The sequence below is a fragment of the Neodiprion virginianus genome, chromosome 4, assembly GCF_021901495.1.
Source record: "Neodiprion virginianus isolate iyNeoVirg1 chromosome 4, iyNeoVirg1.1, whole genome shotgun sequence".
In the NCBI taxonomy this organism is placed as follows: domain Eukaryota; kingdom Metazoa; phylum Arthropoda; class Insecta; order Hymenoptera; family Diprionidae; genus Neodiprion; species Neodiprion virginianus.
Window position 1 is genome coordinate 17,031,923 of NC_060880.1, and position 13,289 is coordinate 17,045,211.

Sequence of the window (13,289 nt, forward strand, 5' to 3'; positions counted from 1 at the left end):
CTTGAGTTTTCGAGAAAAATTCACCGAAATTTACATGAAATCAATATACACCGTTTTTGGCTATTGGGCATACCAATTGCACGTAAATGAGGACGTGATCACAAATAGTACAAAACTGTTGAATCAGCACTGATCACTGTTAATATTGATTTGTTAACAGAATTGATTATCAAAGAGTTCTGTTTGATATTACATGCAGGGGATTTTTTTGCAATGAATTAATACCCGATAATTGAATGGATTTATAATAAAAGAAAAAAGTAAAACATTCAATGGTGGCCACAAACGGTTCTTATACCCTATCGCCTGATTCGGGAAAACATTGGTTCATTTTTACAATCAACGTCAGTGACAAAAATCTGAAAAACTCGCGAACTTGGACGTTATCCAGCAGCATGACATAAAAAATTGCCAAAACATCAAAACACGTGAAAAATAATGTCCCATATATAAGTATATGTGCAATTGTAATTCGATATTTCTTAAGTTCGACATTGTTTCTCTACGTAAATATCTAGCAGTTTTGATACCATGAATATCTACTATCTTACACATTAGCGTCAGATTTCAAACGCGGTAATTACGTACATATTGAAAAATTTCTAAAAGGTATACGTACTTTCTACGCGATTATAATCAAGTGAAAAATGGATCTGTGCTCAAACCGAATTTTTTCTGTTTCTTGTTTCCCGTTTGTGTCGTATTGTATGTTTCTATTGTTTTCGAACGTGGTTTTTGGCAGTCAATTTCGTGCAAGGTATTCATATGTATATACGGATATTATACAATATAATCTTGAAATGTAAAATTGTAACTTACAATTAGAGACTTATACGCGTTTTTTTTTCTTTCTTTCTTTCTTACTTTTCTACCATCCTTCTTCGTTCACCCTACATACTAAAATCTCTAATACTATATCAATTATCATTAAGCTATTCAATGCAAACATTGTTTTTATATGCGGATTGATTGGTCTGTGTATTAATATATATTGCTGTAACATATTGGGTACAAACAGTACGTATGGCTTTCAGTAATGACGATCGTGTTAAGTTCGAAAGTGATAATGATAGTGACAATAACCATAATCGGTAATAACTCAAGCTACAGAAATAAAATTTCATAATTTTCCTTTTATATTATAATAGTTCGTTAGTTATTTTTTTTACCATATTATATAATACTCAAGCTTATTTATCATTCATTTACTATTTATATATTTTGGATGTAAAGCGTAGCGTTTAAAAAGCACCACATAATAATTGTTTCTTTGGTATTTTCTTTCTTTACTTTCATTGTATCCTTATTTATATGCACGTATTTTGTGATTAATTGATTTATGATATTTATATAGTAAATTTTTATCATCATTATTAATATTATTATTAAAATTAATTTTAGCAAATGTGATGACGAATTTTAATTTAACTTTTGAAATCTCTCCTTTCAGTTTCTGGTTCTTTTCGTCGAGTATTTGCTATGTTTTTTTTTTTTTTTTTTTTTTATTTCTCACCCTTATTAACATTTATTTATAAGGCTGCAAGGAGTGCGCAAAATCAATCGTGTTGCGTCGTGTCGTGCCAATATTACTTGATCGACAGCTTGACCATCACCCGTCCCTCAATATCCCCGTACATTACAAGACTCAGAGTACAGGTTTAACCTTCATTATTTATTGTATCGATAATTATGAATTATGAAAAACTTTATTCTTTTCGATAAAATATTATAAATATTAGTATGTACAAGTTTAGAATCTGGTGAAAGTTTTCAAATTTCGCCCGCATTTGTTGTGAACCGTATCGAGATGCATTATATTGTACCAATTATTATGACGTTTTGTCGCCGCGATTGTAAATGAAAATATTCGAACCGTATAAACGCGTACGGGAAGTTTTAGGTTACGTTTCACTATTTTCACATTATACACGTACAGTGTTTGCGAAAAATGCATACATTGTACAAATTTGACTATTTCCGTTATTTTTCTACTCCCCAATCTTTACTTTTCGTAGTTCCGACAGTCGACAAATTGTTATAGACTACTAAAATCGAATAATTGATCAAGCACTTTTTGCCGCAACAGTTAAGGCTATTATAACGTGTAATTAATTTTCACCGATATTTATATGGGTAATATTACAACAATTATATAATATCAATTGCGGTTCCGTATCATTTATCATATTAAATAGTACAATTTGTATTGCCGATCATCGAGTGTAATCCACGTGTAAAATATGATGCAATTATCAACAATCCGTTGAAATCTAAGTCGCGTAATATTTTTCAAAGCTCGCTACTATAAAATCATGCGATTATGCTTCCTTTGTTACAAGTTATTATACATTATCCGTCAAATGAAATTCTTCTTCAGAAAAGAAGAATTTGTCACCGAATTGTTCAGAAATATCGGATTTTGAAGGTATTCAGATCAAAGTATTTTGAAAATAATTTCAGCAAAATTCTCGTTACATTTTCATAATTCTTAACGCTGCGTGGGATTATTCGTCATATATTTATGCGTGTGACGTAGTATGTCACCTATAATAATCGAATAATTCGACGTAAGATTATCAAACTTCTTCCTCTTAAGTTTATTTTTATATTATCGATAACTACCGCAAATTACGCATTATATCTGTGCATATGCAATTGTATAATATACACATGACATTATATTATACTGTGAGTGTAAAGTGTAATTGTAAAGTGGCGCTCTTATTACGATACCGTAAATTATAATGGTCCATGAAATACATTTTGCCCGATGTTCCTTTTGTTTTTGGTGTTTTTTCTTTAAATCAAGCATTTATTGCACAATGATTTCGATTCATTCACATTTAATTTCGGTCTTTCCTTCTTCTAGTTACGTCGGTATATTTTTTCGCATTTCAATCATATACGAACTGTTCATTGATTATCATTATTATTATATATACTAGGTATGTGTACGCACTGTATAATTCTTATTGCTATTATAATAATGTCACGTGTGTATGTGTATAAGTAACGCATCAGGAACGAGTTGATTTTAATTCGCGCGGTATATTGTTTTAATCTTCTTCGTTTTTCTTCGGTAAAACGTGATATTGGCAGCAATTATCGACTCGTCGATAATTAATCTTCGCAAAGCGTGCCGGCCACAAATCGGTACGTTCCGTGCATAATTCGCGTAACTCGTTCAGGGTTTGAAATTTCGTCGTTGTATTTTCAACCGTAGATTAACCAGAGTCTAGGAGAATCCCTTGTAGTGGATGAAGAAGAATATTAGGAACACGGCGTAGGCTGTCGGAAACGTGATCCTCGCTATGACGTCGATCGTTTTTGCCACTCTTATCGGATGCGGCGGCTCCTTTTTTCTCACCTGCACAAAGCAGCACTACTCAGGGTCATTACAGTGTCGTTTCACGCAACATCTACACATTGAATCACAACTCTACAGCTAAACATGTACATTGACCATTGGGTAATTATAGAGAAATTTCACGCTTATTTTTACGTTGGCAGCACTCGTCCTTAGTTCGGAACTAGATCAGCGGCCAACTTTACTCATCTAAAATCCATGCATAGGATTTTCCGATTTCTCTATAATTTCCCTGTAAAAAAATTCCAGACAGTCGAATCGATCGTATATGAAATGGTTCAAATTTAGAATGTAATTCCAGTACCTGAAACTTTTCTTTCCCTTTGGTTCATTGCTAAAAATTCTTATCAAGCACGGCAAAGCAACATGGCTAGGGATTTCGCCAACTATCTAGGCCGATGTTTCGTAAAAGCAAAATTAACACAGAGTAAAGAACATGTCAAAACACTACCTTTCTTTATCAATAAATACGATATACGAACTGACCTAACCTAACCTAGAATACATTCTGCTCTTAAACAATTTTTCCAACATTTTTTACTCTGTAACTCTGACGCGAAATAAAATTTCTTCAATAAATCAGCAGAGAATTTCATTCGCAATTTCGAAATTGACGTGTGTACGATAAATGAATTAAAAATCTTCAACGCGTATAATTCGAAGATTTAACCATGCGGCTAAATGGTTGAACCGGATGTCGTAAAGACTGCGTCCAGACAGGGGTGAGATGATTGTATGTGTGGTAAGGGTTGATGCATACCTCGGCTGCACATCCGTTCGTAGCTGTGTGCGTGCATGGATTTGGTCCGCAATTTGTGCAGGTGACGATTTCATTCGGCGCCCCTCCTCCACCACCTGGTACCGTTGCACCGCCACCCTCCCGTTTCTTGTCGCCCTGTGACAGGGTCTCCGTGGCAGAAAATTATATTTCACTCGAACTTGAGCGATCCGTGATTTTTCGCTCGAAAAAATTTTTACTATTTTTTTTTTCTTTTTTCTTTTCCCCTGTGTACGTTTTTTTATAATCAGTATCGTTATCGCTAGCCGAGTTTTGATTCTTGTTATTTTTATTTTTTATTTAATTTTTTTTTTTTGTTTTGAAAAATCGGATCGCCCACTTGATATTCTGTAATTATGTATCGTAAACGTGTTCTACTTTTTCTTCTGGTTCTGAATTTTTACGAAAAAATTCACGCATGCGTTATATTTTACAGTTCCAATTACAATTTACATGCTGCCGCAGCATAGTATCTACATTTTTTTTTAGTACTGATATATCGTACAGATTGAGGTTTCGGTTTTCAATTGAATCCTCGAATACATGTTTTCGAAAACTTTTTCTTCCATCCCCTAATTCAGGATAGTATGGATTTTTCAACTCAAGGCCTCATAATTCACGAACCGGTGTGAAAATTTTTCAAAATTATCATCATTGTCGTATATATAAAAAAAAAATAAAAATAAACGAATCGACAAAACGAGAGTGAGAAATGCATTATATTTGTCCCTATCTGTAGTTATTTATTTTCTGTTTAACGAATTAACTGGCTGAAGGGTAGCCAAATTTTTGTTATCATCAAACAGTATTTCATAGCTAATAGAAGAACTGAAGAAAATAATGAATTTGAAGTTTGGCCGGTGTTAAAGTTGAATATTTTAGTTCTTTCTAAGAATTGTCTATAATTTTATACCGAAGAATCCAAATAACTGGCGCGTTATTCGATCGTTAAAATGATAGTTTCAAATGTATTTGAATGTTCAATTGAAGAAGCTTTTGTAATATTTCTGCACAATTCGCAATAACTGCTTCACCTAAATATCCTGGAAAATATCTGACTGCAAAATTGTTTCATGAATAGTAGATACACGTATATTTGTATGTAGACATAACAAATTTTATCGTGTATTTTATTTTATCGATACCTTACGACCTGATACATAGTTAGAGTAATTTTATAAGACGTTGAGAATTCTACCTACTCTGGAGTAAGTAATTCGTTTGGAAACAATGAATCAGTTGCAAAATAAGAAGTTATTCAAGACGACGTGGCTTTATGCTTCAATTTTTTCTTGTTAATAGATTTCTTCTAGGTCCCTTCGAAAAAATTTAACTTGGTACAATTTTAATTCGAAATTTGCACTGATAACAAAAACCTGGATCGTCCGTTTTTGAAATTTTTACGCTATATAGATAAAATTGATTCACGATGGTTGAACCGTTAATTTGATGAAAAAAATTTTTAGTATCCTTGAAAAGAGTTTTAGAGTATTCTATAATGTCTTATTACGATGTACTGATTCACTTAAATTTGAAACTTAAATGTGAAAGTTCGTCACTTTCAATTCAAGTTAATTTATATTAATTCTACTGTAATTTACCATTCTTTGATAAATCATTCGATATATCGGTTCGTGCATAGATAAATTAATAAATTGTGTTCTGAGTCTGTGACTTGTTGGAACGCCAAGCCGCTACGTCGCATTCAATTATACGAGAATCAACCTTCCACAATTTGATCGATTATATTTCAGTGCAATGTGACGGGTACCAGATTAACTTTGCATCGATCAGTTTTTTTTTTTTGAACCTGAATAAAACAACCTACTCCTCAATTTGCATATCGTGCAATAGGTTGGAAAGAAAATAACCACGAACCTATGTTTTATATATTTTTTGTTTTTTGTTATTTTTTGCTTGAGAAAATGCATATCTGATATTTTTTGTTACATCTCGATGTTCAATTATTATATTATAATTATTTTCTTAATGATTTATTTTGAATATAAATTTGATGAGATTTCGTACGAAAAGTGCGGACGATGTGTCAAAGTAGTAAATAGATACAATACACGGCAAAGCGGAAGTGCAGCAATAACGAATTACGTGCGTGCTTGTCACAACTATTGGTAAAACAGATAGAAAAAAAGCAGAAATAATACGTACAAACTAAGCTCATTGCATGGAAGAATGTTAAGAAATAACGAAATTCCGACATGCCGTGGTAAATGAATAATGGTCAACACAAAATCGAGAAAGCAATAATTGACGCCCTTATTTTTCGATCAAAAATCGCAAACTTAAGTACAATGAAATGCGAGAAGCGAAAATTAATAGACAAGTCAGGAGATTTTTACGTCTTTTTATAATTTATCGTCATGATTACTGTAAAGAAAAGATGTGGTCGCGTTTTGCAATTATTCTTCAAATGATCAGACGTATTTATGAATTTTCTACAACTCATGCGTTATATGCAAATAAAAGCTGACAAATGAAATAATGATTGAAATTAGTATATAAAATATGTCATATTGTAACAACTATGATCTGTAATAGACAAGTCATTGAAAATTAATCAGAAAACTTCATGGAAAATTCAGTAGGTTTCCATTCATGCAATAAAATAATGAGCATCTGTGGCCCGCCCTAAGCCAGTCAAAATAATAACTGACTATGCGGTTAGTGTTTTTTTAGTTTCTCTAAGTCATAATTTGACACCATAACGTTGCTGCTGGGTTTATAATTCATGGCTAACATAAATATATATTATATTATATACATAAATTGAGATATTCAATACTTTTGATTAGTCTCAGATCTTGACAAACTTTGATTAAATTCCAAATATTTTATACTGTTTTCCCAGCACCAGCAATAAAAAAACTCTCGAAATTTATCCAACAAGAATATTTTCTGATATAAAACTCAATCGAATACTACTTTTTTCATATTCTTCACTAATTCCTTCCGAAAATACATCAGTAAGATTGCGTCAACTTGTTGTCCTTTTATCAATCAATGAGAGGATCTCACATTAAATTCAAAAATCGCGGACAAAATCAAAGATCGTGAGATTTTGAGACTGGTAAATCTTGTACCGAATTCCCTATTTAAAATATATGATATATTATCTTCATGCGAGACGTGCGGGGTGTTCGGAATTCAAAAGGCACAATAGATAAATTACGATTTATACGTCGTAAAGGTTGAAATGCCCAGCTCTAGAGATCAGCAGTCAGGTAAATGCTTTCGTGATACATGTTATGCATTAAGAAACACATACGGCAATATATAAAGTATACATATGCATGTATGTATGTATGTATGTATGTATTGTATTGTATAAAGCACGGTTGCGCCATTTCGTATTACACCGCGATGCGAAAAAGACTGACGAGAGTAGAGAGAAGAAGAAAAAAAAAAAAAGGAAGAAAGAACTTAAAAAACAAGAGAAGAAAAATAATTCGATAGGTACTTTCCAACGTTCTTGCTACCGGATTTTTCTATATTCGTTACAGAAAATAATCAACTCCGCGTATTCGAGTAGAGTTTTTGTTCAAACCTCGTTTGCTCGTTTTTGGTTTGAATTTTTTGAAAATTCTTTGAGAGTCGCGGCGTTCCGGTCAAGGATGTAATACGGAATGTCGCGACTGTGACGAGGGTGAAAGGGGATCTTACCAGGGGGCTGGCCAATATTATGCCTATCCTGCTGAGCACCGCCGGGAGCCGCTGCAACATCACAGACACCAAACAAAGAGACTTACATCTCACCAACCTTCCATCAGCCAAATCACACTTAATTATCTATCAACCTGTCTTCCCGAGATCTTTTTATCGTAGCCCTGACATTTCATTCGTATCTTAAACTCGGATCGTTTATCACGATCCATTCGTGCAGTAACGACTTTTAATACATTTTTGCACGCTCGAGATTTCATTGCGGAATTTTGAAAATCACTTTCTTTGCAAGATTATCTGTATTCGAATATCATTCAAACAATATATAGAAAACAAATGAAAACATTGAAAAATAGTGTAAATCAAATCGTATATACTCGCCGGAGAAGAAGAAATAAATTTGAAAAAAAACAAACAAACAAACAAACAAACGAAGGACATTTATTGAAAAAATCAGATTTTGTTAACAAGCAGGAAAATGAATTTCGCCTCGCATCACATTTTAGTTTCCAATACCAGAAGGTTGAATTCTATATGAATTTATACCGACTCAAAAATGGTTTTCTTTTTTTTGTTAATTCGACTTTCTTCACAATAATGAATAATATTTTTAATTTACCTCTTTAAAATTCTAAACCTTTACGGAAATTCTTCTCTTTGTTACCTTCTGTGATCAATCCTTTTTGGAGTTATTTTGAAAATTTAACTATGGCTAACTCCGTCGGAATTCCACGTCAGATGAAATCGATTCAAGATTTGAGATAAGGATAAAAACTACGCTCGTCACATTTGTGGTTTCAAGTTTTACTGGGTGACAACATTTTTCAAGAAAACAGATGAATATTTGAGAGTAATTTAAGGCGTTACGTCAGTTAGTTTACTTTGAGAAACTACAAGTTTGACAATTTTTTCGTCAGTGACGGTGAAATTAGCTGAAGAAAGTATTTCATTCCCCAAAAGTGTATGAAAATATCGGAGGATTTCTAGCATTACACTCTGATAAAAAAGAAAAAAAAAACGATGATGCTTTAGCAGTCATAGATTAAAATGTCATTACAGAATATTTCTCATTCGTGCAACATAAAAAAAAATTAGGAAACGGTATAATAACCTAAGTACCTGCACTAAACTTTATGCTTACGCACGTCGTTATACATATATTGCATAATGGCAGTGTTGTAGAAGATTGTAACAAATGACGAAGAAAATGATTGGGAATTATTATACTGGTTGAAAAAAAATTCTTATACATGGTATACGATAGCGTTGTGAACGCAAATTTCTGGAAGAAGTATTCAGTATTTGTATAGAAAACAAGAATCGAATAAATTGAATAGTTGGAAAGAAAAGTAACAGAGCATGCAAGGTCCGCAGCGCTTTGCAATCGAGATTGTGTAGTGTATTTGAAACGTGAAATTGAATGCTCAATTTTTGAATATTTCTCCTAATATCCGTGTTAATTAATGATGAAAATAGAAGTCAATTTTTCTCAATGAATTCTACGGCATGAGTGTAACGCAGCTTTCGTATACGCAAGAATGATTGAAAAAAAAATGAAACAACACGACAGATATAATACGTAAATATGATGCTGAAACTTTGCAACAAACAGCTTCAATTACAAACACTCTATTGTAAGGTATTATATTATACATAATGTATGTTAATTATATAATATAATACGTACATTGTGCGTCACACCAATATATAATTGCAGGTGCACGAATGTGTTTGACATAACCGAAGGAAGTGTGAGGGAGTAAAGAAATTATTTAACAAACTAAGAAAACGTGATAACAAAAACAATGATCAAGACCCGACAAAAGTAATAAAACGAAACTACTGATTTCAAGTTACAGAAGTACATGAACCGGTGTGTACAAATACATAATATATATCGTGTATGATCAGAAGCGCTGACAACAATTGACGAGACAGAACAATTAAAAAATGTATGAAACTTGAATGGGTGTAAATAATTTTTAGAAATAATTAATGAAAATAAGGAAGGAACCGTGAATTTCGAAAAAAATATTGAACAGCATTCAAGTAACGATCATGATCACACGAGATAAATCAGTTTTGACAAATCAACGAAATGGAATATTGACTGGTGAAAGAAATACATAATTAGTTTTTAAATCTTTTTTTTTTTAGACATTCAGTTTAACTGCGCGAATTCTTTATAAATATGTTTGTTTTTTTCTTTTGTAGGTGTTACGTTTCTCTTAGAAACGCGTTTATATTATATACAACCGATAATTTGACTAGAAGGACTACATGTAGGATAGTCAACTACAAGTTTGTCTTCTCGCATGCTTTTTTGTTTCAGCGAAACGTATTGCATTTGCCCTTGTAACCACAAGATATACGAAAAAAAAAATTGTTACGAGTACATAGGAACCGAAATAATTTCATAACGGTCTACCGTACGGTATATTTTTTTTTCTTCGATAAATATTCGTAGTCTTGCCTAATTTTACTCTAATGAACCGTTAATGTTTCGTACAACGCAACAGCTTATTACAGGTAATTCATTTTTTTAAGGTCGCGTTCGTAATATGGCAGTGATTTTACGCGATACAAACAATAAAGTAAGGAAAAATTATTGAGCAATAATAATTGTTGTGTGAAAAATTTTCTTTCAAAATTGTAAGAAACGTGTTGAACGAAATTTTGAATATTATAAATAACTTTCGCACCTCATATAATTTACACTTAGCAGGTTTATTGTTGTGCAGGTAACTCGCAAATTTACGATAAGATTCGTTGTAAAACTGTAAAATTCCTCATCAACTGGTTGGGGATCGGAATTATTGAAATATTACAATTTGACACAACATGAACCGATTGAACTACGTTTTTTTTTTTTTTTTTTTTATAACAGTTCAACGAGTAGCGTTTTCTACTCAGTTAAATTATTTTGCGCGTAATAAATTCTGATGAGAATTTCAAACTGATTGAAAAGTGAAGTTCGAGTTTCTAATCGAGAGAGATAAGAAAAACAGTCCGGATGAATAAGTAAACTAAACACGTATCATGTATAAAAATATTCGAAAAGTACCTGGGTGACGGGATTCTCGCCTGGGCGATAGACGACATTGTGAAGAGGCCGTTTCCTGCCCACGTAATTCACGCATACGAATTCGAGGAGGCTGGCGTAAATGAAGCACATGCAGACACCATCCCATACGTTCATCGCAGTCAAATTTGACACGACCGGAAGCGTCGAGCGGAAGCCATTTGAGGTTGTGAAAAAATTGAGCATCGTAGTCACCCCTGTAATATTGAAACAAAAACGAAGGGTAATGAAAAAAACAAAAAACGAACGGTAACAACTCAAATAGAATCGAAGAATCAGATTGAATTTAATTGAATTAAATACAAATTCATCATATACTTCGATTATTGTTGTTTCAATCAACCATTTTATCGAAATTCGAGTAATCGATTCGTTAAACTGTTTCTTCGACTGATCGCACAGCCTTAATGAAAACGAAAAACGGCGAGTCTGAAGAATTTTCAACAATTGTTCTTCAGACTTTATTCGTTTTTCTTCAAAGTAAGGCTTGCTCATGTATCAGCAAAATTTTGTTTAGTGAATCAGAGATTTCATTCTTGTGGTAACGTAAGAATGTAAAAGAAAAAAAAAAAAAAAAAAGTGAAAAATCTAGGTACGCTGTTTCGTACTAGCATGCACAATTGGCCCTGATGGTCAATTAACGGGTTACGCGTTAAGTGTAACTCCGAACAATTTTTTGCCTCTGGGTTGTTGGTCCCTTTGAATCGTAGAGGTTTGTAGAACTCGGATATCGAATCAAGGTCACGACAAGAATCTTTCCCGGTAAAAACCACGGAATTCGTAATCGCGATAGGCGCTTTCGGGTCAGGGTCCTGCGTGCGTTCCGTTCCATCATCGTTGAGAACTTAGGGTCTCATGCAAGAAAGTCGCGGACAAGGTTCTCGAAGCGACGGAGTGTGTGAGTACGACGTTTCGTGTTCCATTTATATCGTTGGGCGGAATCTGGCTCCTCAAGAAAAGCGTGCCCCTTGGCACTCACTGCATGCGGATTGTTATTATTATTATTCATCCAGGTACGAGAGGGTCGATCAAGATAAGGAGCAGCTACTGGTACACGATTGAACCCCGAGGCTTGAGTCAGACCGACAATATGCGTGACGTTATCGACCGCGGTACAAAGTCGCTCTGCTTACCCCACGCACAACGCAGTTGCTGAATTCCGGGTTGTTAGCCATTTAGAGAATGCAAAATTTTGTACCGAAATATTCGTGCCATCGTCCTTGTTCCAACGAATTATCAATCGATGAGCGCTGAGTGCTTGCAAAGTTTTGACAATCGAAACAAAATCTCAGGTGGAGCTCAACGGCGGCCATATTGACTTTTCGATCGCTGTCCGAATTATTATTCGCGTGTTACGCATATTCGTGATACGTTTTCAGTTGCGGGAATTAGCCTCTCACTCCTACCTGTCTCTCCTTTCTTTCTACTTTCACACAAAGACGAAAGAACTTACCAATCATGACCCGCGCTGGCACCGCGTTCCACTCGAGCCAGAACGTGATGAAAGAGCTCGTGACCAGGATGATTCCGGGTATAAAGACGGTGGTGAAGTAGAATGCTCGATCTCTCGTGAAAATGAGATCAACTTTCAAGCAACTGTAATTACCTGGATTACGAATAGACCAATCTCAATATTTTTTTCTCAAATTTATAACGATTAAGTAACAAGTTTGTGACGCAAAATACTTGTATTTTCAAGCTGCTACAACTATCTTTTCTCCCATTCTTTGAATTTTAATTCTAAGTTATTTCTAGCTAATATGAATACGTGAAGACTGAAATTAACCCATGATTAATCATTTTGATGATTTTTGCAAATTTTTTCGGGTCACAGTCGACAATGTATACTGCACGCCGATATGTTTTCAAAGTATTTGATGGAATAGCTACGGCTGCAAGCATACAAAGCATCAACCTAAACATATAAAAACAGTTTGCAAGAAAATCGAAATAAAGTTAATAATAATAACAATAATAATAACAGTAGCAACATTAGCGACAGGAAATAAATATAACGGTATCAATATTTTTTCTTTCTCTTTCATCTCGTATCATTTGATCGTTACAACTCAATAAATGTTTGTATAATTCAGTGTGAATGAAATATTTTTGAATGCACAAAAATGACGTTTCATGTAGTGTAGGTTTTACGTATAACACAGATTTACTTTTAAAAAACTTAGCGAATATGTGCTAAAGTTTATCACAGACAGTTACAGAAACGGATTAAATGAAAAAATGAATACTTGAATGAAAAAAAAACGAGGAGAAATCAGAGATAAAAATCAATGGCCGATATCGCATCAGAATCGAAGAGGAAAGTGTCAGAGTAATGAAATTTGGTGGAGGATTTAGTCGTTAGGCGTTGGTAAGCTTGGTCCGGT

The 13,289-nt window shown here is 33.6% G+C and overlaps 1 protein-coding gene across 11 annotated transcripts in view; it reads right to left on the reverse strand.

Moving 5' to 3' along the window:
- Positions 1 to 788: 788 nt before the first annotated feature.
- LOC124302033 (glutamate-gated chloride channel) overlaps positions 789 to 13,289 on the reverse strand; it is a 95,570-nt gene continuing 83,069 nt past the window's right edge. For 4 of the 11 annotated variants that reach the window (XM_046757783.1, XM_046757789.1, XM_046757781.1 and 1 more), the window contains 5 exons: positions 12,359 to 12,511; positions 10,888 to 11,102; positions 7,824 to 7,874; positions 4,128 to 4,262; positions 789 to 3,382 (listed from right to left, as the gene is read on the reverse strand). In XM_046757783.1, the coding sequence (XP_046613739.1) occupies positions 3,236 to 3,382; positions 4,128 to 4,262; positions 7,824 to 7,874; positions 10,888 to 11,102; positions 12,359 to 12,511 (701 nt within the window). In that variant the 3' untranslated portion in view covers positions 789 to 3,235. The remainder of the gene's footprint in view (positions 3,383 to 4,127; positions 4,263 to 7,823; positions 7,875 to 10,887; positions 11,103 to 12,358; positions 12,512 to 13,289) is intronic. The other 7 variants (XM_046757787.1, XM_046757782.1, XM_046757785.1 and 4 more) reach the window with 6 other exon arrangements.